Below are 27,077 nucleotides of genomic sequence, written 5' to 3'. Positions count from 1 at the left end.
TTGCACGTAACACACCCACCACACTAGAGGATGCTAAAGCGGCTTCATCTCCACTGAGCTCAGTATTAAAATGTCCAACTTTAGAGCAGAAATAAACATATTTACAGTCTGGTTTTAAAAAAAAAAAAAAAACATTTTGGATTCAATCGTATGATTTCACATCCATGACGACTCTGACGGGGGTGAATGTTTCTGTGCCACGCCAGCAGAGTTTATATAAAGCGTTACATTTATTTCTGATTTGATTGATTGACAGTCAGATCAGCCAATGTCTAGCCGTTATCACCCCCTCTTCTGTAATCGCCATTAGATGTGACTCCTTTTTTGGGCTGGTTGACCACCAGACATCATCATCATCAGGGGCAGTCAGTCAGTCTGACCAACAACAAACCGGACTGTGCAATAACCTGGACAGTGCAATAACTTTGTGCAATATTTCACAACATTCATTTATTTTCCATTCATATAATTCTTTGTATGGCACTGCACTTCTTATTTTTATTTTTATCTTTTTATCTTTATATGGGTGTTTGGTTTTTGGGATGTTTTATTTGTATATGACAGTGCTGAGTGAGTGAGATGGAGATGTCAATTTCCCCGAGGGAACCTCCCAAAGGGATTAATAAAGTCGTCTGAATCTGAATCTGAATCAGACATGTTGCTTTGTTCTGGACCATCTGTAGAGGCCTAACTGTTCATAATGGAAGACCCACGAGAAGAGCTTTGCAGTAATGGAGGCGGGTCATGACCTGAACATGTTGAGATAGACACGGCCGGATTTTTCTTATGCTGGATAACGCAAAGCAAGATGTTGGAGAAGATGCCACATGGTCAGAGGACAACTGGTCACCGATATTGTCAGCCAGGTTTTTTTTACAACCTTGGCAGGACAGAGGGATGGATTTAGACATGCATCTTGTCCTTGATAGACTGACTGACTGGATCACCAATGGATCATCATGTATTTCATGAATACTGAGTTATAAATTACAATTTTTAGTTTTTATAAAAAAAAAAAAAAAGACATCAGCTCTTGAAGGACAGCATTTATTTTTGATTTTTTGACTTTACTATTACTGCAACACAGAAAAACTAAGAAAGAACAAATAAGCAGATGTAGGAGAAACCTCTGGGTCTTTCAAAACCTGAAACCGAGAATAACAGCTAGATAAACTCCACATAGTTGGCCGGGAACATGCCATAGTGTCCGTCAGGTCCAAAACCTCTCCACCAGCCCTCGTCCAGCATCTCGATGTGCGTGATGACATCATCAGGGTCAAATGTGATCTCAGTGTCATCGGCTGGGGAGGACAGGCAGAAAACATGTGAGCTGCCTTCAAAATAAAAGCTGTTTTGTGGTCCAAATCAGCTGACTAACAGTTATAACCTCAGCACTAACGTCAAAACAGAGGTTACAACACAAACTGAAAGGTGTGAATTCATACAGTCATGCGGAGATATTTTTAATCCAACAAATTTTTCTGTGTAAAAACAAAATAAAACCATCTGAAGGTCAGGCGCGATGAACACCTGCTCAACCCCTAGCCTTTGTTGTTGGTCATGTGAGGCAAGTCTACGTACCAGCCTGGTAGTCATACAGAGCTCTTGCACTGAGGCCCCGCCCACCGTCCTGCCCATCACCGTCTTCATTCTGACATTAAAAACAATCATCGAAGGTCATTTAAGTTTGCAGAAACACATCAGAGTGAAATGATCGTCTGGATGAAAGAATACGGAGCAGGTTAACAAAGAGCTGATATCAGGTGGGACAGAAGAAGAAAGTCAACGATCCTGCCTCTGTAGATGTGAACATGTCCTTGTTTTGGTCCAAACTCACCTCTAAGGGAAGTTGGTATATATTTTCATACAGATCATCCTCGCTGGTTCTGACCGGTTCTGGCTCGTTGTACAGGTCCTCCTGACCCAGAGGTTCTGCTGTGGATCGTCGACATCAGTGATTCATAAAAGTCAGAGGTGGATTTAGCACCAGCATCTGTTAACCCATCACTAAAGGACAGAAACAGGACCAGTACCACTGTTCAAATCCTCCTCTTCAAGTAAAAGTACTCCTTCAGTTCAGTGCTGGTACTGCTACTAGAACTTGCACTGGTACCGGTACTAGTGACTAGTGACAGTATTTCAGCCGAGAAATAACTGTGAAGGGTTCACAGTCTGATAATTATCTCTGAAAACTACTTGGGCACAAGATAATGAAATCAAGACGGTATTCAAGTAAAGTACTGAAGTAAAAGTACTTGTTCGGACTCCTGCTGCTTTCTTACCTGGAGCTGGTTCATCTGCATCATCATCAAACTCATCAGACCAATCATCTTCCTCCATGTAACCAGCTTCTGAGAGCATGAAGAAGACAAATGTTACAGCAGCCTTTATCCCCCCAGAACCATCTGACGAACCACAGACCACAACCACCCTGAACAGAACGAGAACATCTACAAACAGAACCACAACCACCAGAACAGAACCAGAACCACCCAAACACAACCAGAACTAGGGCTGTAATCAACCAGAGAAATTCTTGGTCGACTGAAGCCCTACAATGTCGACTAAAATTCAACTCTTCTTTTTTTTTTTTTCCTATTTGCTATATATTAAATAGTTTTTGATCTAATATTTTGCACCCAAATTAATTACACACATTAATAGAATATTATTTATATAAAACAATTGTTTTGTCATGTTTTAATAATAATTGACTGACTCTATCATTTTGCACTGCACACAGTGTCAGCGAGTATTTTTTTCTGCTTCAACCACAATGGGGCTAACTCATATTTTAGTGGGGCTCAAATAAATACCATAATTTCAATGTGAATATATATTTAATAAAACAACACCCTCCATCTACAGCTAGAAACAGGCAGCGCGCAGAGAGGGAGAGGGAGAAAGAGACACAACGACGACGCTACATTAACAGCACACAGTGGATTGGAGTGAGAAGCTGAATAACCACCATGGTCTGGATGTATCTGGGGGAGCAGGGTGGTCTGAGTTTTTCTGGGGGATGCCGCCGTTTTTCCGGGCGGGTGCACCCTCAGTTACAAATTATGAGACTAAAACTTTGAAATATGTCAATTCTGATATGTTCATATTGTCAAAACGGACAGGGTAAGTTTGCTTACCATTTTCAGGCGATACACCATGTTTGATGTCGAGCTGTGATATCCAACCGTTGCTTACAAAGTTTGCATTTAACTTTTATTCCATTGTCTATTTTTATGAAATTCTGCCACACTGCAGATGTCTTGACATGATAAAGTTAAAAAAAATCACAAACCAATCTATCCGTCACTAGTCAGTGGGTAGGGCTAATCCAAAATAGCAAAAACGACGGGGTATCCAGTGAGAGACGTTACCTGTGAAAGAGGTGTGCTCTGAAATTACCCCCTTTAGAACTTGGTACTTTCTTCCTGATTCAATTAAATTAAAGAATCAGAATTTTAGTTCAGTCAGGCCATATTGACTAATAAATCGACCAGTGGACTGGGAGATTACAGCCCTAATCAGAATCAAGCTGAACAGGACCAGAACATCTTCAAACAGAACCAGAACCACCCGAACACAATCCAGAACCACGCTGAACAGAACTGGAACCACCTCATACACAACCAGAACCACCTTGAACACAACGTAGAATCCAGAACCAGTAGACCTTCTATAACAGGGGTCGGCAACCTGCGGCTCCAGAGCTGCATGCGGCTCTTTAGCGCCGCCCTAGTGGCTCCCTGGAGCTTTTTCAAAAATGTTTGACCTTTTTTTTCCTTTTTTTCTTTTTTCCTTCTTTTTTTCTTTTTTCTTTTTTTTCCTTTTTTCTCTTTTTTTCCTTTTTTTCTCTTTTTTAATGTTTTCCTTTTTTCTTCTTCTTTTTCCTTTTTTTTCTCTTTTTTTCTTTCTTTTTTAATTTCAACATTTCAACTTTTTTCTCGAAATTTTGACTTTTTTCTCGACATTTTGACTTTTTTCACGAAATTTTGACTATTTCCTCAACATTTCGACTTTTTTCTTGACATTTCGACTTTTTTCTCAACATTTCAACTTTTTTCTCGAGATTGTACTTCAACATTAATCTCGACTTTTTTACTTTTTTCTCAAAATTTAGATTTTTTTTCTCGACATTTTGAAATTTTTCACGAAATTTTGACTATTTCCTCAACATTTCAACTTTTTTCTTGACGTTTCGACTTTTTTCTCGACATTTTGACTCTTTTCCAGAGATTGTACTTCAACATTAATCTCGACATTTCAACTTTTTTCTCAAAATTTCGATTTTTTTCTCGAAGTGCATAATGAAAAAAAAAAATCTTCCCCCAGTTATAACTAATATAGATACATGCAGCATGTGTTGCCTTCATTGTAAGGCTTATACATTTTTTGCGGCTCCAGATATATTTGTTTTTTGTGTTTTTGGTCCAATATGGCTCTTACAACAATTTGGGTTGCCGACCCCTGTTCTAGAATGAAAGTGGGCTGGTCCTGCCATCTCACCTGCAGGTTGAACAGGTGCGCTGCTGGTCTCTGCAGGTACAGGTGACTGAGCTGCAGCAGGTGAACTGGGCCGCACAGGTGAGACAGGCGTGACTGGGGACAGGGGGGTCAAGGAGGGAGTAGAGACCAGATCAGGAGATGGTGGAGTCTCAGGTTGAACCGGACCTTTGAATGATATCTGAGAGAGAAAGGGACTCTGGAGCTTCCCTGAAAACCAGAACAGAACCGACACAGACCTGTTACTCCATCTCTACATTTAATGTTTGGCTGAAGTCGTTGCTTTCTAATTAGTATTGCAACAACACATCATCATTGTTACATTGTCTGTATGGTGTTGAACGCTCGTAGCTTTGCTTAATGGACTTGCGCTGGTAGACTCGTTTACCCGGTCTGGATGTAGCGGCGGGCGCTCCGCTGCTGCCATCGAAGCTCTTCTCCTTCTGCTTGAAGATGTCTCTGGGATTAATGGACCTCTGAGAAATGAGTGCTTTTGCCTCCTGTAACAGAATGTGTTTCAAGACTATATTTGTTTAAAATCAAAAGCGGGATCTAAAGTTCCTGTCATCAGAAGTTTGACAACTGCAGCAGCAGTGGATGGTGACTTCATGATGCCAGGAGAATTTCCTGGAAGATAAACTACTCACGTTAGCTTTCTGCACAGATGCAGCGGCGCTGATTCCCGTCGTCCTGCTGCTGTTTTCCTGCGTGCTCTATAACAGTCGCAGTAAAAAATTGTGTAATTCTACATAAAACTTGTTTATGTGAAGCCACACACTTTAATGAGCCATTTTGTTAAAAAAGAAAGACTTTGGTCAGAAAAGGATGCGACTGGTGGCTATGATGATTAACACCTACAGCCGTGTACGGCACAGAATTCAAGAGTTCAATTCCTTCCAGCTCAGACCAGAACCAAAAGCTCTAGGGTGGAACAATTATTCATGCTTCTATGTAGAGGCTCCACATTTACAGATTTCATATCCATGACAACTGTGCGGGTGGAATTTTTATCCACCTTGTCACGTACATTATACTACACCACAAATTGACATATAATTTGGATTTGTGGCCATTAAAAGCCGATGACTACCTGTCATCACTTTAGCTACTGCTTTAGCTACTACTTTAGCTACTACTTTAGCTGCATTGACTTCTGACCAGTGAATAAAGACCGAGCAGAGCGTGATCATTCATTCATCACACAACACTGAAGAGCTTCTGTATGTCGACCTATGGAGTGAAATTGTCGAACAGCCTGAGCATGGAGCTAAAACAAAGTCAAAACATATCACAATTTAAAAAAAGATACAAAGAAGCATTCTATTCAAAATACAGATGCGAATAAACATGTAGATATGTACATTTATTTATATATATATATATATATATACTATGTTTTTCTAGTAAATATATATATATATATATACTAGTAAATATATATATATATATACTTTATATATATATATATATATATATATATATATATATATAAATATATATATATATATATATATATATAAATAAATGTACATATCTACATGTTTATTCGCATCTGTATTTTGAATAGAATGCTTCTTTGTATCTTTTTTTAAATTGTGATATGTTTTGACTTTGTTTTAGCTCCATGCTCAGGCTGTTCCACAATCAGACTCTGAAAAACTGGTTCATGCCTTTATATCCAGTAGATTAGATTATTGCAATGCACTTTTTGCAGGACTAACAAAGCAAGTGTTACATAAACTCCATCTTATTCAAAATGCTGCACATTGACTCCATGCTTGTAATGTGAAATGTGCTTTATAAATAAAATTGACTTGACTATCTATATATATTAATCTATATTGATTTATAGTTATATGTAGATATGTCGATATATAGATTTATAGTATAATAATAGTATAGTAGTATAATTGGAGGTAAATATATGAACCAATGTATATATAGCATATCTACTCTTTTACTCTTCTACTCTGTTATACCATTACTGTCTATTGTTCTCTATTATATTGTAGTATTATAGTAATGTATAAGTATAAGTATAAGTAATGATAATGTAACACTATGCATTATAATTACTTCAATTAGTACATACATACATAGTAGCACAACTAAATGCTGGGCGTTTGTTTTGTTTTCTTTTGTTTGCCTTGATTTGTTTGATTTTGACTATATTTATATATACATATAATTGAGTATTACATCACTGTATAGAACAGTTATTAAAGTAGGAATGCTTGTTTTATAAGTAAGTTTATTGAAACTCTTGTTATACTGTATGTAAGAATGTATGTAAGATTCAGGGGTAGGACTCGGTAAGTGGCTACTTCAATCCTACTCCGTTTCGAGCATGTTGGTGGATCTGTGAGGTCTGCCAAGTTCTGTACATATATATATATATATATATATATATATATATATATAAATAAATATAAAAAAAGAGTACAAAAAAGTAAAAAAAACAGAATACAAATATATACATATATATATATATTTGTATTCTTTTTTTTTACTTTTTGTACTCTTTTTTTATGATGCATATTCGAAATAAAATCTTCAAATCAAATCCAATCAAGTTTTAAAGAGAACGTGTTTTGTTTTTATTACCAGACCACTGTGACTTGCAGTGAGTGGGATCGGAAGGTTCTGGGTTACCGGTACTCTGGAAAATTCTGAGTTGATCTGGAAGGTTCTGGGTTTGCAAGAACCTGTCAGCTATGTCAGGACCAGCTGGAATCAGAGGTTACATGAAACCAGTCTGGACCAGCTGTACTTGTCCTTTCAGACAAAAGAGGATCCACACTTTCAGACCCATTGGAAGGACATGATATAGAGGACGGCCAGACACGAAGAAGAAGACTTCCCCCTACCTGCCGCTGCTCCTCCCTTTGTCTTTCCTCTTCCTCATTTTTCTTCTGCTGAATCCTGTCATGGACACAAACTCTTAGTGAGCAATTAGTGGTGTGACTGGTGTTCTGCTGTTCTTGGACCCACCTCTCCTGTTCAATCTTCTGGTTCCTTTCCTTGGTCCTCCTCTCCCTCTCCTCTGCATGCCTCTGATCCATCTCTCTCCTCTCCTCCTCCAGTTTCAGCCTCTCCTGCTCAGCTTTCCTGGTCTGCTGCTGTCGTCGAACCTCCTCTTCCCTCTGAGGAAGACACCAACATCTCAAATTCACAGAGTGAATGTTTGGTTGGGTTTGTTCTGGTGTGTTTAGGGTTATAGAAGGGTTAAAGTTAGACAATAGTTTGTTCTGCTCTGGTTTGGTTTCCTCTGTAGGATTACTCGAGTCTCACCCTGAATTATTCTGAGCTTTTATGTTGTAAACTCACTTTACCATCAACAACCAATCTAATTTGTTCCTTGTTGCTAAACAAGTCAGCTGTGTGCTCTGAAACTGTCCCGCCCTCATGAATGACTTAATTGACTCCAATCCCGTTCGGAGGGTTGTGGGGATTTAAGATTGCGTCACAGGAAGCTGCCTCGCTGTAGTAGCGCACCCTGTTTTGTCTTGTGTTTTAATTTAGTTTTCTGCTACAGTTCTGCTGGCTCCTACTCCAGAAAAGGGTTCATGAACATCAGGGCTTATACTCCTGTTGACTTATGTCCATCCTCTGGCTCTACAGTGGATTTACCGGCCGGTTTGATCTAGGAGGCTTCTAACAAAGTGAGACTCCACAAATGCGCAGATTACGAACCCGGATTACACTCCTCGGGATGTTCCTCTCTAACATGTTTCCACATTAACGTGGTGATCCTGCTGCTGAACAAGAACAGAGACTTGTTAAAGTTTTGTGGGCTCTAGGACAACAGGCTATCTGGACAGTACCGGACTGTATCGGACTGGACTACCAGACTGTGCTAGACTCAGCAGTGCGGACGGTACTGGACTCTGCTGTGTGGTTAAAGAAAAGTTCCTTGACATTGTGATATTTCAAAAGAAGATCAGTGACTCAAGAAGACGCTGATGGGGTTGTGGATGAGGCGAAACCTCCTCTTTCAAAACTGCAGACAGACGTGCATCAGCGATCTTGGGGGCCACAAATGGCCTCATGGGGTTGTAAAATAGTGATGAGCTTTTTCCAGCTCTTTGGACATTTCATTGTATCATTCACCAAGACCAGTGGGTTTTACAAAAAGCTCAGTATGGACCATGTTTGCTTGAGACCGTGACACTAACAGCTGCACATCTGGACACATGTCTGTCAAACTCCTAAAGTTTGCAGACATGTAAACTTCATCGGCCTCATTTCTGATGGGGGCGAGTTGACCTGCAGGAGTACCATACCATACCATCTTTAATTTTTAAGCACTTTAAAACTGCCATAGTTGAAACAAAGTGCTGCACATCACTGAATATTAGGATTATTAATACTAATACTGTAGTGAGAGAGACTGTCTGGTGTCACGGTGCAGCATCAACAATCTGGACCACAATGCTCTCAAGACAGTGGAGATGACAGTGGACTTCAGGAAAGACCCAGCCCCCCTCTCCCCCATCATCTTCTGTGACACTCCAGTGTACGGTGGCCGACAAGGGCCAAACGCACTGCAACGGCCTAATGCGTCTCAGTTAAGGAAAACGGCTTCAAGTACAGAAACGATTCAAATTCACAAACATATAAAAAGGAGGTACAAAAAGAGGAACGTGGTGCAAATGAAAAAACGTGCTGCAAAAAACAAAGACAAATGCAGCATCATCAAACGCGCTGCAAATAGAGAAACGATGCAAAGCACAAAACGATATAAAACAAGAAACCATCTTCAAAAGAAAAACGCTTCATAACCGGTCACTACAACCGGAAGTGCTCCAAACCTGCAGGGGGCGCTCTCGGCGTAACAGCTCAATGGACTGTTACGTTAAAATATAATAAAGAAACGTCTCGTAATGTACAGTGATATAAACATCGTATATAAATATAGTCAGATAAAAAACACATTACCGTTCCCGCTGTATGTTAAAACCATGGATGTAAACACTGTGGTTCCGTTTTATATCGTTTTGTGCTTTGCATCTTTTCTCTATTTGCAGCGCGTTTGATGATGCTGCATTTGTCTTTGTTTTTTGCAGCACGTTTTTTCTTTTGCACCACGTTCCTCTTTTTGTACCTCATTTTGAGTTTGTGAATTTGAATCGTTTCTGTACTTGAAGCAGTTTTCCTTAACTGAGACTTATTAGGCCGTTGCAGTGCGTTTGGCCCTTGTCGGCCACCGTACCAGTGACCTCTGAGTCCTTCTGCTTCTTGGGTACTACCATCACCCAGGAGCTAAAGTGGGAGAAAACCCTCCCTCACCAAGAAAGTTCAACAGAGGATGTACTTCATACAGCAGCCAAAGGAGTTTAATCTCTGGGTGAAGATGATGGTGAACTTCTACACTGCCATCGTAGAATCCATCCTCACATCCTCCATCACAGTCTGGTTTACTGCATCACGACCAGAGACAATCCAAGCTGCAGTCATTGAATCTTACAAGAAGATGATTGGTTGCAACCTCTCATCTTTCCAGGAGCTGAACATCTCCAGGACCCGAAGACGTGCAGCCGACCCAGAGACATGCCGTCCAGCATGTTTTAGATGTTTTCCAGCTGTACTCACACACAGTAAATCTGAGGTCTCTAGGACAATGCAATACGTAATACAAAGCATGTTTCCTGTCTCCAACAGGTAGTGCTACACCCTTTCCTGAATATTACTGCAGATGTGTTCAGAGTTGGACTGCAAACACATGCATCAAATTTGGGGAAGGTTTACCAATGTATGGCTTAAGTAGAGCAAATGGGGCAGATCATTTGCCCAGGGCCTCAAATATGCTACAAATGCCCTGCTTCTCTCAGCTGATTGTAAACAGAAAATCCTTGTATAACGTTGCTCCTCCCATTAAAGCATTCACTGAATCAGAGCTTGATTTAAAAAATGTTGTCCACTTTGTGGTATTTTACACGAGGACAGACCTGGGCCTGGAGCCAGAAGTCATCCTTCTTGGTCTCCTGGATCTCCTGGACGGCGTTGACTTTCTGGTAAACAGAACCCTGTAGATAAGCAGAAGCAGCTTAGGATCAGATTTCTTTCTTCTGTTGACCATCAGAAAACAAAGTGACCTTTATTGACAATTGGAAGACGTTTTGGGGAAAGTCCGGTCTGCTTAGAGGAGACGGCATTCATCCCACCCGGGATCGTGTAGCTCTTATTTGTAAAACTTTGGCTGATATTATTATTATTATCTGACAATCCAGGGTCCAGGCCAGGATGCAGAGCTGTAGTCTTACACGCTTCTCTGCTGGTTCTCCAGGACTACCGCTGAGGCGGACGAATAGCGGTGATCTGTAACTCCAGTCTTCAAATAAAATCAAAACCTAAATGCGATTATTCCGCATGTTGCAACAAAAAGTGCGTAAAATCGAAAAAAAAGTGGTTCTCTTGTAAGTCTGTAGACTCTTAAGGCCGAGTTATGGTTCTGCGTCAAAACGACGCCGTGCCTACGGCGTAGGGTACGCCGTAGGGTACGCGTCGACGCGTACCACACGCCGTCAGTGACGCCGTCAGTGACGCCGTCAGTGACGCCGTCAGTGACGCCGTCACTGACGCGTACCTCCCAAAAATTGTAACTACGCGTCAAGGCGACGCAGACCAAACGCAGACGGAGAGAGCTGTGATTGGTTTGTTTGGTATAAACGCATTTCCGGTTTCCGGTTTGAAGCAGTCGTGAATTTCAGCGCTCTTTTCTTCGTGTATGTGTGATTTTTTTTTTGGTTTTGGTTTTTTGCACAATATCTTTTATCTCTTTGATTCACTGTGACCGGAAAAGTCGGATAAACCATTCAGGAAAAGATTGCGACCTGGCGGTCGCGGGGGGTACTGCACCGGGGCGAAATGGAGTGACGGAGAAGTCCGAAGGGTTCACGACGGCATCACGGTGACGGCGTAGGCACGGCGTTGATTTGACGCAGAACCATAATTCAGCCTTTATCGTGCATGGAAAAATAGTCTAACAGTAGACTATATAAAAAAAGCCCTTTGCAAAGCTTGAACAGCAACTTTGACAGAGGGTAGCCAGGCTGACAAACAGTCACAAACTCGGTTGAGCCGTGGATTACTGCAGCTTTCAGTAGTGAAGATTTTATGAGCTTCTTTAACAGTAAAATTGCTCCCACTGACACACCGGGCAGTAGCGAAGAGGGCTTGGTCGTCTTGACGTCATCACCTGGCGGAGCCGCCCTGTTGGATGCTACCTGAGCTGCTCTTCGGACCACTGCGCACTGTGTACAGACGAGCTCCCTGGTTGTTTCTTAGCCTACCGGTACTTCTAATCGTTACTTTCCGTTATTCTGTAACCATGGTAACCCCTTGCTGTGTTGTAGCTGCAGCAGCTCCACACATAACAGACGTGGGGAAAAGATGGTTTAACTTTTCAGCGCTTTCCTGCTCGGAGGCAGAACCACGGAGGCCAAGTATCTGAGATAACAGAGTGAAAGAGTCGTCGGCTCGGTTGGATCGCGGCTGTAAGACGACCAAACATAACCTTCCACAATAAACCACAAACAAACACTCACACAGACCAGGACCGGATCATTCACACGGGTTTTATTCCCACTTCTCCAGCTAAACGCAGTTGCTGGCCAGCTCCCTGCGGTGCGATTAACCCCAATCTTCAGATAAAACTAGTTTGTTGAGGAAAAGATATTAACTCTATTTGTAGCTGCAGAGGAAAAAAATAATCTCACGAAGAAAACAAAAATATTACTCACGCCTCGGAGCCTCTTCCGCATAATATAGCAGTCAAAAAAGAAAAAAGTAACTAAGTAACTAAAGAGTGGAGCTCCGACGAGGAGCTCCACTCTTCAGTAGGGATTTCATATGGATCCAAACCGTTAATAATCATTATTTTCTCCATATACCGGTCCCTGGCTTCCTTGTTTAAGGTATCCCGGTAAATTCCAGTTCCTTTCCGGCATTTTAACATCTTTTTTTGCGTTCCGTCTGTTCACTTGGTGCTACCACACTGCTGTTTGTTTACACTCAAGAGGCTGCCAACACGGCCGCCGCGTCCCAGAATGCACCTTGGTGACCAAGCCCTAATTGGTCATATTGTTTAAACTGTGTATTGTGATAATTAAGCACGGCTTTTAATGATTTTGCGTTGGATCAATGTAGCAAAATAACATCAGACCATACAGCTCCTCAACCATTAATTACGTGTTTCGCGTTTTCCCTCCGACTACATCAGTGTCTGCTGTCTACACCTGTTTATATAGTGGTCTCTGTAGTCCACTAACTAACTAACCATGTATCAGTCATATTTACATAGAACTCTTAGGGCCCGATTTACTAAAGGTTTGCGTGCGTAAAAACCTGTGCAAACTTGACAGCACCTGCAAACCAAAGTGCCAGCTGATCTACTAACAGCGTGCAAAGACGACTGCGTCTCTGAAATGCGCAAAATTGCACACGCATTTAGTACTTTTGCCCTGATGAATAATCAATATGGGGCGTACCCGGCAGAAATCCTAAATACTGGGAGGGGAAGATGCAAATTGCTCCATTTACCACGCGCAATGAGATTTACCAAGCCTGAAAGTAATTGCGCGTATTGTGATTGCGTCTGTATTTAATACGTTCGAAAGGAAGGTGCTAATCTGCTGCTGCTGTTATTGTGGCAAGGAGGCGACATCCAAAATCCAAGAATACGCAGAGAGAGAGTCTTTATTCTGCTGCATGCTATTTTAAAAATGGTTGCACAAGTTTTATTAAAGGCCACTTTTTCTTTAGTTCTTCGCCTTATATCTTGCCACCTTCTCTTAATGTGCCCCCCTCCACTCGCCCACAAGCAGGCCAAGCCTTTGTGCCAAAACTTTGTATTTTATTGATTACTTATCTTATTGAACGTGAAATCATCCTTCGTAAATTACATTTAATTAAAACCCGTGCTTATTAATCACAAAACACAGGTTAAACATCATGACCAAATCCGCTCCGACCCGCTGTGTCAGGATCAGCGCAGAGACTGCAGCTTCGCCTGAATTATGGTTCTGCGTTAAATCGACGGCCATATGATGGTCCCGTCTGTCACACATTTACTGTCAGTGTTTGCTATATAATATATAATATTTGCAATATACTGTGGACATCTGAATAAAAACTTAACTCATAAATAGATTGAATCAAAGCGCTCTCCAGCTCTGTGTCTGATGTCTTTTTCTCCTCAGATCATGCCGAGCACCGCGGAGTCACGCAAACCCGACCAATTCAATATTAAAATCAAATTCAGTCCTGTGGCCCGTTTTTCTATTTCGTATTTTTGATCTGTGCCTAAAATTGAAATATGAAAAACCAGACGTTTTTCCGTTTTTTGTGTTACCAACTGCATTTATTCTATCGCAGGTTTTCTCCGATATTGCGTTTCTTTTGGTAATGTTTAAATTTCTTTGCTGTAGTTCATGAATGTGTTTATTTGCCTCTTCCACTAATATCTCTAACTCCAACTCGTCAAATTTCATTTTGCGCTTGTGACTTGTGACTGTGCTTTCCATCCAGACTCCATGGCGCAGAGTTGCGCTTGCAAACCTTAAGACACGCAACACCTCATTTAAATACTGCTGTTTGCACCTGTTATCAATTGCGCACGCAATCTTAGTTGATCACCCGCAAACCACACGCAAACAGCACGCGCAAACTTTTTCAGTGCACACGCAATTTAGTACTCTTTATTTAGGATCTTAGTAAATTGGCCCTTAGTTCGAATGGATCATTAATACTAATATATCTGCTCTTTTGTATCTTTGACAATATACAGTATCTGTGTTTCCTCTTTCTGTTCTTCATCCTCTCTTTCCTATCTCTGTTTTCCTGCTCTACCTCGCTGGTCTTCAGCAGGAGGGTCACCCCTTATGATCCAGGTTCTGGTCCAGGTTTCTTGCCTCTTAAAGGCGAGTTTCTACCTGCTGTTGTCTATGTAATAATTAATCGTGGGTCATGTTCTGGTCTCTGTAAAGATCATGGAGACAACATATACTGTATATTAATAGAGGGTATATAAATAAAACTAAACTGAACATTTACTTATGCCTGAGCCTCTTTCCTCTGAATCAAAGCATTTAGTTTTGGTTGTTTTTTATGTCGTATGTGGTTTTTCTCTGGTTCTGGTATCTTCTCACCACAGGTCCTCGGGGTGGTTCTATGTACTGCTGTGTTTGTTTCTGGAACTGAAAGTTTCCTCCAGACGCTTTGGCCACTTCGGCCAAGATGGTCTCTGGCTCCACGTCATCCTCACCCCGTGCGTTTATGGTCACGTGAGCTCCCTGTGATCACACACACACACACACACACACACACACACACACACACACACGTCGGGCTCAGTGTGGAAGGTTCATGAAGAAGTCCCTGCATGGCTGGACATAACACATGAAACCGGACTGACCTTCAGGAACCCTGCCATGGAGCTTACGTGGTTGGCACAGATTCCTTTCCGAGAGTCCCTCACACCTTCACCTGTCTGCACACACACACATGCACACACACACATGCACACACAGACACAAGCACACACACACACACACACACACACACACACACACACACACACACACACACACACACACACACACACACACACACACACACACACATGCACACACACACATGCACACACAGACACAAGCACACACACACACACACACACACACACACACACAGACACACACACATGCACACACAGACACACAGACACACACACACACACACACACACACACACGCAGACACACACACACACACACACACACGCGCACAACAACAGTTACTTCTGACAGCATGTTCGATCCAAGATTTCGGAGGTTTATCGTCACATACCCAGCAGGATCATACTGAGCAGTGACAAACTTGTGACAAGTATCCATTTATACTGAAACAACATTTGAAATAAATAATGTAGGGAGCTGAAACCAGGACTAGCGGAGCTCTGGTCAGGCACCAGCAGGATTGGATAATTAACAGCAGCCTTGGAGTTGAGGTGCTGCTGGATCGTTAATAAATAAAATCAAATATTAAATATGTTGTGTTAGGTATTTCATTACAGCTCACAAGTCAATATAGCAGCAAGTAGTGAAACTGATGGCAGCTAGTCATTACCGGTAGTCAGCTGTCCATCCAAATATTATGTCCCTCATTATACATACATTTTCCCTGATGAGGTTTTTATAAATATTACCCCAAACAGTTGTCATGGATTTGAAATGTAACCTTGGAGACCAAAACTGTTTTTGTACCAAAACGTAAAAATGTTTATTTCTGTTGCAAAGTTGAACATTTTAACCTGGAGGTCAGTGGATCGGTAGAGGAACTGCAGGTTTGTTTACCACCACAGTTAATTCAACTCCACTTGTAAATAAGAAATAAGAAATTTGTTCTTAATTTGCTTGCCTGGTTAAATAAAGGTTCAATAAAATAAATAAAATAAACTCCAAAAACCAGATTTTCCTCGTTGGTTTTAGCTACCGTATTTTCTGGACTATAAGCCGCTACTTTTTTCATAGGTTTTCAACCATGCGGCTTATACAAAGGTGCAGCTATTCTGTGGATTTTTCTTCCACCGCTAAGACAAAACTAAGAAAAAATAAATGCAAAGAATAATATGCTACTTGTTCTTTAGCAGATAGAAGAAGGTAGAAGCAGATTTCAAACAGATACATTGATAAATAAATAGCGGTTATTTTCTCTTTGTTTTGTCCCGTTTTAATCAGCAAAGTTGCTGCCGTGTTAAAAGACACTGTTAGGAAAGGATCTATTTAGGTACAAACATGTACCTCATTTACAGTTCAAAATCGTTCTGTACATGTAGTAAATATCTAATCTAACAACATAAATATCTGCGGCTTGCATATCTTTTTTTTTTTTAATAGAGCGGATGCGGCTTATAGTCCAGAAAATACGGTAAATGTTAGATTCTTCACCAACCGGCAGGATCCTGGTCAATAGTGACCTTAGTGCAGATGAGAAAGTGCAGTAACGCAGGAGGACTGATGTTTCAGCTGGTCCCTCTTGACCAGGAAGCTCTTGTAAAAGATTTTAAATCTCAATGTGTGCTTTCTGGTTCAAGAAAGGCTTCGATTGACGAGTCCTCCAGGTTAAAACAAGCCTTTAAAAGAATTCCACTTGAGGTAAAATCTCAAGGAAATAACATTGTATCCTCTGAAGAAGGAAACTGGGTGCGTGAGTGTGTCTCACCCAGTTAATGAGGACGTATTTAGGCATGCCAGAGTTGGTGTCCTGGACTCGACAGAAGGCGTACATCACCTTCCCGCTGTTCAGCTCCTCCACCATCTCCTCTAAACCTCCATCTTAACACAAACACACAGATGAAAGACGTCTGACCGCCAAAGAAATCTGACCTTCAGGCTCTTCAGTGATCTGGAGCTTATCTACACTTCAGGAGGTTCTTCCACCGGCAGGATTATGACCAAAGTTTTTTATGTTTTGCTTATGTTTAAAGCCAGAACAAATCTACTTCCTCCCAACATACAAACCATATGCCCTCAGAGACCAATTCAACTGGAAACAACCGATCTGGAATACAGTTGCGAAAAGTAGGTGCATTTCTGTCTGTGGAGTGAGGTTATGGAATGCATTACCGGAAGAATTGAAATATAGCAAAAAATGTGTTGAATTTTAAAAAAAGGTATAAAGACATGATGATGGATAAGTACAGACTTGTTCCCAGGTAATGGAATTATGTCATAAAGAAAGGAAACAAAAGGATGGATACATTGAGTATTATTTTGATAAACATTTAAATAATCCTTTTTTTTAAACATATGTGTGTGCAGATACATGCATGTATGTAAGTGTAAGCATGTGTAGTGTACATATGTATGTGGTAGGAATGGGCGATATTTTACCGTTCACGATATACCGTCAAAAGAATTCCCCACGGTAAGAATTTGTCATCTCGCGGTAAAAACGATAAATTCCTGTTGATGATGTTTTTGTGTAAGGACTGATTTATGGAAGGAAGGAAGGAAGGAAGGAAGGAAGGAAGGAAGGAAGGAAGGAAGGAAGGGAGGGAGGGAGGGAGGAAGGAAGGAAGGAAGGAAGGAAGGAAGGAAGGAAGGAAGGAAGGAAGGAAGGAAGGAAGGAAGGAAGGAAGGAAGGAAGATATGAAGATATGAAGATATGAGCCTGAAACAAAGAAAGAAAGAAAGAAAGAATAAAAGAATGAAAGAATGAAAGAAAGGAGTCAGAAAGAAAGAAAGAAAGAAATGAGCCAGAAAGAAAGAAAGAAAGAAATAAGTCAGAAAGAAAGAAAGAAAGAAATAAGTCAGAAAGAAAGAAAGAAAGAAATGAGCCAGAAAGAAAGAAAGAAAGAATGAAAGAAAGAATGAAAGAAAGAAAGGAGTCAGAAAGAAAGAAAGAAAGAAATAAGTCAGAAAGAAAGAAAGAAAGAAAGAAAGAAAGAAAGAAAGAATAAAAGAATGAAAGAAAGAAATGAGCCAGAAAGAAAGAAAGAAAGAAAGAAAGAAAGAAAGAAAGAAAGAAAGAAAGAAAGAAAGAAAGAAAGAAAGAAAGAAAGAAAGATAAATTCCCATTGATGACGTTTTGTAGCATTCAGTATTCTTTTAGAGCAGTGATTTGGGGGCTCCAAAGACTGAATGTGGTGACAGATTTATAGTTAAAAAGGTGGAGTTGAATTGTTTTTGTTTTTTTTATCGTCATTTTTATCGTTATCGGGATAAATGCCAGAAATTATCGTGATACATTTTTTAGTCCATACCGCCCATCCCTAGTATGTGGATATGTAATGTGCTTGTATATATGTATATACATGTATGGATATATGTGTAGGTACGTCATAAGTAGATAAGTATGCATGTACTGTAAATGTGTATATCTTTTTTGTTGTTGTTAGCTATAATTATTCATTTGTTGTATTTCATACAAGGAAAATGTATCAAACATGTCGGACAAAAGACATTTTGAAATGTAAGAAGGGGGGGCATTCACAAGCCGAGGCTTCAGCCCTGGCCCTTTGGTCGTGACATAAGTGTACATGCTTGGTAGTGACCAATACATTTTTTTCATTCATTCATTCATGTGGATGAGAAGATCCCACTTACGAACATCCCTGCATCTGCATACGTCTCCAAAAGGCCAACGTTCACACCAAATCAGACAGAAGCCTCTGAAACTCTTTGTTTATAGTCCATGCTGTTATTCCTTTACTTATGCTGAAGCTGACAGTCTCCCTGGTACTGGTACTGGTACCAGCACTGGAGATCAAACAAATGTATAAAAAAAAAAACTCAGCTTCAGTTTCAGACCATTTCCACCTAAACTGAACATATTGCAACAGCAAGCGGGTAAGAGACCACATGGTAAAAAGACGAGACTGCCACATGAACTGGTCTGATCTTCAGAGTTCAGGTTCCTCAGACACATCTGATACAAACCAGGATCAGTTCTGATCCCTGACACAGCTTTTGTTAGCAGTATGAGTGCACAGAAACAGGACTTCTGGAAACCTCCTGGAGCAGTGTTTCCCAGTCCTGGTCCATGGGACCCATCACACCCTGAATGTTTAGATGTCTCCTGTTCTACCACACCTAGATCCCTAACCCTAACCCTAACGGGTCATAAACAGACCTGTGCAGACCTCGATGACGGCTGATGGCGAACTGTTCGTCTGTCAATAAAACATCTGGAACATGCAGGACAGCAGGTCCTCAGGGCTTGGACCTGGATTTTCTCTAGGAATCATAAAACCTTTTCTTCATTCTGATCAGAGGTGGACAGAGTACTCGACCCCAGTACTTGAGTAAGAGTACAAATACTACTGGTCAAAATTTACTCTGTTACAAGTAAAAGTAGCTCAGTCAAAATATTACTCGAGTAAGAGTAGAAAAGTACTTGCTTTTAAAGATACTTAAGTATCCAAAAGTAAATGCTTTTAAATTTACTTTAAGTAAAAGTAAGAGTAAGAGTCAATTTCTTTTCCACATCAGTAAATTACTATATTTTTTCTAAATTAATTTAAGGATCTTTTAACTCTTGTTTCTGAGAATTAACTCTTTGAAACCAGCTGCACTGATGTGCTGCTTTTAGAACCACAATGTTATATAGAACCTGCAGAAACACCAAAAACAAATCAAATGAATGGGATCATAAGAGGACAGCAGATGATGCAGAGTTTATTAACAATCATGAACTGAAACCAAATGAACCTGACAAACGCAGGCTACTTTGGCGGTATCGTTTTGAGGAGGCTTGACGTATTTCCGCTTTACGTACATCCCAGTGGAGAGCGTGCACTGTGATAGGTCTCCTCCTTTGACAAAAACAGCTTGTGTCCAATAGGATTTTAGGGAAGAAGAAAAAAGAGCAGACCTGAAAGTAACGAGTACTTTTCAGCCTTCCTAGAAATTTACTCGAGTAAAAGTAAAAATATTTGTCTTGGAAATGTATTCAAGTAAGAGTAATAAGTACCAAAGAAATCTAATACTCAAGTAAAGAACAAATCCTCTGGATATGTACTTAAGTACAGTACTCAAGTAAATTTACTCCGTTACTGTCCACCACTGATTCTGATTAGATTTGATGTTAATTTATGAACTTATTGATTTTATCAGCTGTGTAGCTTCCATAGAGCTGTCAATCATCCAGGTCCATGGTCCTTCCTGATATATGTTCAAACACTCACAGTTCAGCAGCTGCTCCACATGGAGGCGCTAGAACCTACTGAAAACCTACTGACACAAACAGACCCAGAACTGTTCTAGATAAAAGGAAGTCAAACATTTAGTGACATTTCTATCAGCTAAAAGCAGTTTTTAGTTTAGTTCCTGAAAAAGCTCAATGACACAGATGTGACTAAATGTACCTGAAGTCCATCTGAACCTTGGTCTTCAGAAACCTCTAAAAACTCTCTGGTCCTCAACAGGATCATCAGTCCTGATCCTGGATGGGGAGAGGTTCTAGGATGGACTTCTAGAGTTTAGGTTTTAAATACATGAATCCAGACAGATATGGGCTCTAAAAGTTGAATATTCAGTCAGATTCCTGCGGTTCATCTTCGTTTACTCTGAACTGGTAATATTTATTCTTTATTTAAACACCAGATTTGTTCACAGACACCTCACATTTGCTGAGATAAACTCATTTCAGATTAAAATATGTCATTTTAGAACCGGTTTCTCAGAAACAGGACTGGTTAGTACGGGGTTAATGGTTTCCTGAGTAACACATAATAATTGGATGTTTCATGCGCAGAATTCAGATGGTCAATCGTATGTCTCACCTCCTTTCTCTGCCAGTCGGATGTCATTGGTGTTGCCTTCATAGGTAAACAGGGCCCTGAAACACACCTCACTCATCAAACCTAAGCCAAACTTCAATATGTATGTGCTCTGGACAAAAACTGACGGCTCACCAGTTTACACCTGACTTGGGATCCACCACATCCTTGTAGGCATCCATCAAAACAGGACCGTTCTTACTCAGGTTGGCAGCCATCTCCTTCCAGGGAACGCTCTAGCTTCAGGAGGAAGAATGAAGGAAGGAATACGGTTTATGACAAAAGCAGTGCAGTGTGACTGCACACAGTACTGAGGCCGGACCGTTTAACCAGTTGGGTCAGAAGATCCAAACCTGATGATCAGCATTCTTGCAGACGTTCCTCCCCCTGACTTCCACTCCTTCATTCATCAGCAGGAGAAAAACGGATGAGAAAACACTAATTGTGTTGAGTCTTCTTGATGGGGAGGGAGGGTCTTCTGCTATCAGGAACCATTACCATGGGACCAACTTCCAATCTGGGTTAAGGAGGCTGATACCACCTCCACCTTTAAAACTAAACTTAAAAGGGACCTATTGTGGAAAACCGGTTTTCTCTTGCTTTAACATATATAAAGTGGTCTCCCCTCAGCCTGCCAACTCAGAGAAGGAGGAAAGAAACCAAATTCTGCAGTGTCTGTACAGCCGCCCGGATGAGCCGTCCAGTGTGATGTGGATCTACGAGCCAATAAGATTCTGCTCCTGTTGTTACGTAACGACGGGAGCGATTTACATCGGTTGGCCTCCGATCATGGATGTATTATATAACTGGATACCGGATCGAAAATGGCCGCCCATTCATTTCAATGGAGTTTGCTCACCCAGCGCATCCGCCGAAAAAATTTCTGACTTCCTGGTTTACTTCCTGGTACACGGGCCCATAGAGCATGCGCAGTTGAGTCACCTCCCATGATGCTCTGGGGCCTCCCATCATGCCCCGGGGCAATGAGAACGAGCGCTGCGCGCTCTGGACAAGCGCTGCGCGCTCATGAGTCCTTCAGACCGGTAATGATAGATGTACACAATGAAATTAGGGATTTATAGGGCAAATCAACCGATGCTGTTCTCAAACTCATGGTTATAGACTATACATGGTTCATTTGTGTGTTTTTTTTAATTAAAGATAAAACGAGTCATTTTTATTTAAGATGAGACACCCCAGGTTAATAGGCTAAAATAGGGTAAAAATGTAAATAGCAGGTATCACCATGAAACTTCCCAAGTGTATTACTTACATTAAGACAAATATTTTTTGTATTACAAGTTTTGTCAAGTATTATGTTTAAATATGTCAAATATTATGTTTAAATGTGGTTAATTTGTGGAGTTTAATTTTTTTGAGTAAGGATAAAACGAGTCATCTTTATAAAAACAAACAAACAAAAAAACACATGGGATTCCCCACAATAACACAAGCTGTCATATGCTATTTATCTATATACCTTTGGGTAAATCTTTTTGTCTATTAATGATCGTGCAGTCCGAATGTTAGGCGTAATTAACTTTGCATTTTCTCTGATTCTTTTACAGCTTCTGGGCTCACATTAAGTGTTATTCCTGCCTGATATCTTATTTTCACAAACCATACACCGTTGGCTACAACGGAAATGTTTAAGTACAAGAATGACAAACCATTATTATTCTTGCTATTAAACATTTCCGTCTGTGATCCCCCTGGTCAGGGCGTTTAGACCGAGTGTGACCTGAGCGTCCCACCTGAGCTCTGTGCCATAGCGCGCAGCTCCAGCTCAATGAATGACAGAGGGTCTCCTGCTCAGCTGCTGCTCAACACTGATCAGAGCAGCTCCCCCTCGTTTACTGAGGTTTTATTATAAACCCAATGTCTTTTGTCATGGAAAAAAAAAAAAAGAGACCACAAAAACACACCTTTGAGCCGTGTTTTCCACTTTTCTGAGTGATTATTCCGCCGAACGGCTTAGATTCAGCCATGCTCGTTCCCGAGACACACACGACCGCGCTTTGCGAGTGCACGGACAAAGCCGTGACGTCACGCCCAGAAAGAGACTTTTCTTTGACTTTTCTGACCGTTATAAAACATTTTTGACGGATATAAAGTCCATGACTTAAAAATATAGAATACAAAGATTAGTAATTGCCGGTGATTACAGCTGGAGGTGTCCTGTGAACAGTTTTAGAGGCTTCTCTTTTACTATTGCGGTCTATGGGAAAAAAGCTTTCTGGGCCCCATGGGATTTTTTGTTGCAGTACCGCGGCTGGCCACTGGAAAAAATCGGCGTGCCTGCTGAGCGCGAGACTGGGGGCCTGCCTCCGATGCGTGAAACCACGCCCACAACTAACTCCGCCGGCCGGAGCTTCCGACATTTTTTCGTAGCGGTGTATCGCGTCATTCAGGCAGCCAATCAGCACAGAGCCTCATTACATTGAAAAAGATGTGCATTTCAGTATATGGTATAACACTCTGGAACAATCTTGATGAAAGTGTGAAGGTCTGCAAGATCATCAGGCTATTCAAACGCTGCTATAAGCAGATTCTCATACTGAACTACCAACAATTGATGTTATAATGACCATGATTTTTTATTTTATTATTTTTTCATTGTCTTTTTTTCTTCTGTGCATGATGCTTTTCTTTCTTTTTTAGCTACTTTTATTATGGTGATTGTTTTTTTTTTTTTTCATTGACTTTTTTTCCTTCTCTACTGTGCTTGATGCCTTTCGTTTTAGCTACTTTTATTAATGATTCACATGTCTTTTAATTACTTTTATATTGACATACTTTTATATGTCAAGAAGAAGGGTATACACTGTATATATGTATTATTATTATTATTATTATTATTATTATTATTATTGCTACTATTATTCTTTTATATATCGGATACTCTTATATTGCAAGAAGGGGCCGGACTAGATAAGCATTTGCTTCTTCCTGTCCCTTCTTGAACAAAACTGGTTGTGCTTTATTATTATTGTTTATGTATGTGTTTTAAACTGTTTTGTTCAAGATGAATAAAGATCAAATCAAATCAAATTATCATAGCCTCCCCGCCCACTCAGAATACCACATAGATAATGCAGTTAGAGACTGGGATGATAAAGACATGGCTCAGAGGCTGAATTTCTCATTTATTTAGCAAAAGGCCTGTTTAAAATAGGTATTACATGCCATAATAGGTCCCCTTTAAAATGTTTCTGTTTATCAAAGCCTATAGTTAGTGTTAACTTTAGTGTTAGAGTCATAGCTGCAGTGATAGAACAAGACTAGAATAGTTCGTCTCAAACATAGCTTGGTTGTAGATGCTGCTATAGAGCAACATGATCCACTGAGCGGTGGCCATCACCCCCCCTTCTTCTCTTTCCTTTCCTCATGTAGACCTGATGAGAATGAGTCCAGTACATACAATCAGTAAAACTGCATTTGTACAATGATAAAGGAAAAGACAAGTTAAAAGTTCATAATATAAAATAGTTTAAAATATGTGCTGTTTAAAATGGATAAATATGTACAAATTTGAACATGTTTAGTCATACTGATGACGATTTGGATACATAAGAGGAATTCATAATACAATGTTAAAAAAGGTCAAAGAAAAACATTTGTTCAAGAGTAAAACACGTTTTATTGTGAAATGTAAGTTGTTTAAACTAACCTGCATTGGTATAATGTCGGTATTCTTATTTCTGTTCTGTGATTGGGTTTTAAGAAACTGACAACCAATCCAGTGGGTTAGTTGGAGTTGGAGTTTGTATGGAGTTTCGAGACCGACATGCGGCTGGAAAAGTTGTTTTTTTCCCTCTTTTATTGAACATTTGGATATTGTACAAATCCTTGAGGTACATAAAAACATAAAATAGCATGTAGATTTATAAGGCACACAGCACATTCTACATCACTTTAAGAGTGCAACAGTAAATATAATAGATAAGGTGTAAAGCAATGACATGATCAAAACAACAACTTAAGATAAATAAATAAATACAATTATAATAATAAAATATGAAAGAAATGGTGAGAAGCAGGGGCATTAGTCATCTTCAAATTACTTAAGATCTGTAGGCATTAAGGAGTTGTTTACCATGTTTGTTTATAATCAGTCAGACACTGAGATGGTTGTTTATCAGGTATCTTTTAAAGGCTGAAAAGTTGGGTTTTCTCTTTCCCCATTTTCATATATGAATAAAGAACTTGTTATTGAGTACAAAGTCACTTATTTTGTCTTCGAGGGTGATCCCAAATATAATATCCTCTCTTGATAATAACTTTTTTGTGATCTGCAACAGGGTAAAGAAGTGTATGCCTTTGAGTTTTCCGCTGTAACCAACTTTTGTAGTGATAAAGAAATGACATGTAAAGCTGCCATGATATTGTAAAGTTTGTCTAAACAGGCTGACATAAGTTCATCATGAAGTAATGTTTGGTATTATGGCTCTGTGGACTTAATATGATTTAAAGGAGATGGATGCCATGGAGAGGACGAGGTGATGAGGTGTGTCTCGTGGATGGGCCTTGCTGTTTCCACTCCTCGTAGTTATCTTCACTGGCACGTGTTACCTACTCAACTGTAACTACCATTTCCCTGGAATCCCCCCTCAGATTAAAAGGACGTTGTCCGGAACTGCAGAACCTCAAACCAGGTCTGTTCTGGTCTATGGAACTAGACCTGACTGATGGTTCAGGACCAGGGGCCTGTACTACGAAGCAAGTTCAACATACCCAGGATATCTTTTCCTTATCCAGATTCACTAACCCGGACAATTGCAATCACGCTAAGCGGTCACACGACGGTGGTTATCAACTCGGTATATCAACCCAGGTTTCTCCAATCTGGATATGAGCGCGTGCACATAAAAGGGGCGGTGTTTTCAGCGCATGACCAATCGCAAGCACGGAGAAGTCCGCTGTCAGAGCCGCTTATTTCAGTAGCGAAGAGCAAACAATAATTTTACGGAAATATGATGAGTATAGGCATAGAATACAGGCAAAAAGCAACACAGTTGCAGCTGCAAAATGCAGGAAAGACAGCTGGCAAAAGATCGCTGACTGTATAAATGCGTAAGTTCATAGGGATATAAACATCACTGCCCCATCATTAGGGCATAAGTAGATCTGACTATAATTACAGTTGTCTATTCTGTTAAATGCATGTGTTGCTTAGATGTATTCGTATGGCGTGTCTGACAATTGTAGCCTCATTCCTTCAGCTGCAACCCCAGCGGAGTGAAACGCACATGGGAGCAAATAAAAAATAAATATAAAAACATAATTCAAAGCGGTAAGTAGGCTCACTTTCATATCTTAGAAGTACAACAAGTACAAGGCTTTAGTGTTTCTATCACTCTCTGTTTTAGGATGATAACAGTATACAAAAGCACAATGAAATAGCATTGACATTACTTGCAGCAAACAGAAAAAGAAATGACAAGAAGAAGATCGGAGGGATCCTCTCACGATCCGCGCACCGAGCTCCACTGGATTCTCTTCGAAAGGGCATGCCATTTTCCAAGAGAGGTGATTGGTCAGTGGGCGGTGCTTTTATACCCGGCGATCTGTATCTCGAACATAACCTGCTCCGGAGCAGGTTAGCTGTTCAGCATAAGTTACCATGGCGATGTACCCCGGTAAGAAGTGAACCACCGTCGTAGTCCTGAAAACCCAGGGTTAAACCTGAAGTTACCTCGCTAACCCCAAATCCCGCTTCGTAGTACAGGCCCCTGGTCTATGGAACTAGACCTGACCGATGGTTCAGGACCTGGTCTGGTCTGATGAACTGGACTCGGCTTATAAGCCTTTTGGTCGTCCTGCTCCAACCTTTTATAAACCGTATGTCACTGCCACCAAATTGAGCTAATATTTCCTATGAAATAGAAACAGTTCTCAGTTTGAGGTTGTACCTCCTGGAGGCGGTGAAATGGTTTATCAACTGGAACAATAGCCATTTGAGTTCTCCAGAGATCTGGGTACCATCTCCATAGGTGTGATCAGAAACATAACACTGGAGACCATGGAAAACACTGGCAGCTGGAAAAAGAAAAGCTCAGTGACTGATCCTTGAGGGACTCCATATTTCAAGGGGATTCTTTCAAAATCATTCAAAAAGAATCACATTAAAACAAACAAAAAAACCCCACTGAAATAGTATAAAGAAAGGAGGATAACCAGTGGAACTCATCTTTCTTCCATCCTAAAACAAAACCAAAAAGAAAAGACCATCTGAAAGAGTTCATCCATGTAGGGTAGATCAGTGTTTTCCAACCCTGGTCCTCGAGCCCCCCTGTCCT

The 27,077-nt window shown here is 40.5% G+C and overlaps 1 protein-coding gene across 5 annotated transcripts; it reads right to left on the bottom strand.

The window, feature by feature from the left end:
- Positions 1-1,052: 1,052 nt before the first annotated feature.
- On the bottom strand, positions 1,053-22,778 carry LOC133455170 (drebrin-like protein A). 5 transcript variants are annotated; one of them, XM_061734077.1, is made up of 16 exons: positions 22,704-22,778; positions 20,914-21,014; positions 20,782-20,837; positions 16,719-16,831; positions 14,915-14,989; positions 14,649-14,792; positions 10,449-10,526; positions 7,492-7,643; positions 7,368-7,422; positions 5,148-5,213; positions 4,889-5,000; positions 4,504-4,710; positions 2,283-2,351; positions 1,838-1,935; positions 1,582-1,651; positions 1,053-1,301 (listed from the first exon to the last, which is right to left on the bottom strand). In XM_061734077.1, exons 1-16 carry the CDS (start codon positions 22,764-22,766, stop codon positions 1,165-1,167), a joined length of 1,596 nt encoding a protein of 531 aa, XP_061590061.1. In that variant the 5' UTR covers positions 22,767-22,778; the 3' UTR covers positions 1,053-1,164. The 5 variants fall into 5 exon arrangements, with proteins under 5 accessions (XP_061590061.1, XP_061590063.1, XP_061590062.1 ...); XM_061734079.1 differs by having other exon boundaries at positions 1,838-1,932; XM_061734078.1 differs by having other exon boundaries at positions 2,283-2,348.
- Positions 22,779-27,077: the final 4,299 nt, after the last annotated feature.

Source organism: Cololabis saira, chromosome 11, assembly GCF_033807715.1.
Source record: "Cololabis saira isolate AMF1-May2022 chromosome 11, fColSai1.1, whole genome shotgun sequence".
Taxonomy (NCBI): Eukaryota; Metazoa; Chordata; class Actinopteri; order Beloniformes; family Belonidae; genus Cololabis; species Cololabis saira.
The sequence above is the reverse complement of the archived record's forward strand: the minus strand, read 5'-3'. Positions and strand labels throughout refer to the sequence as shown.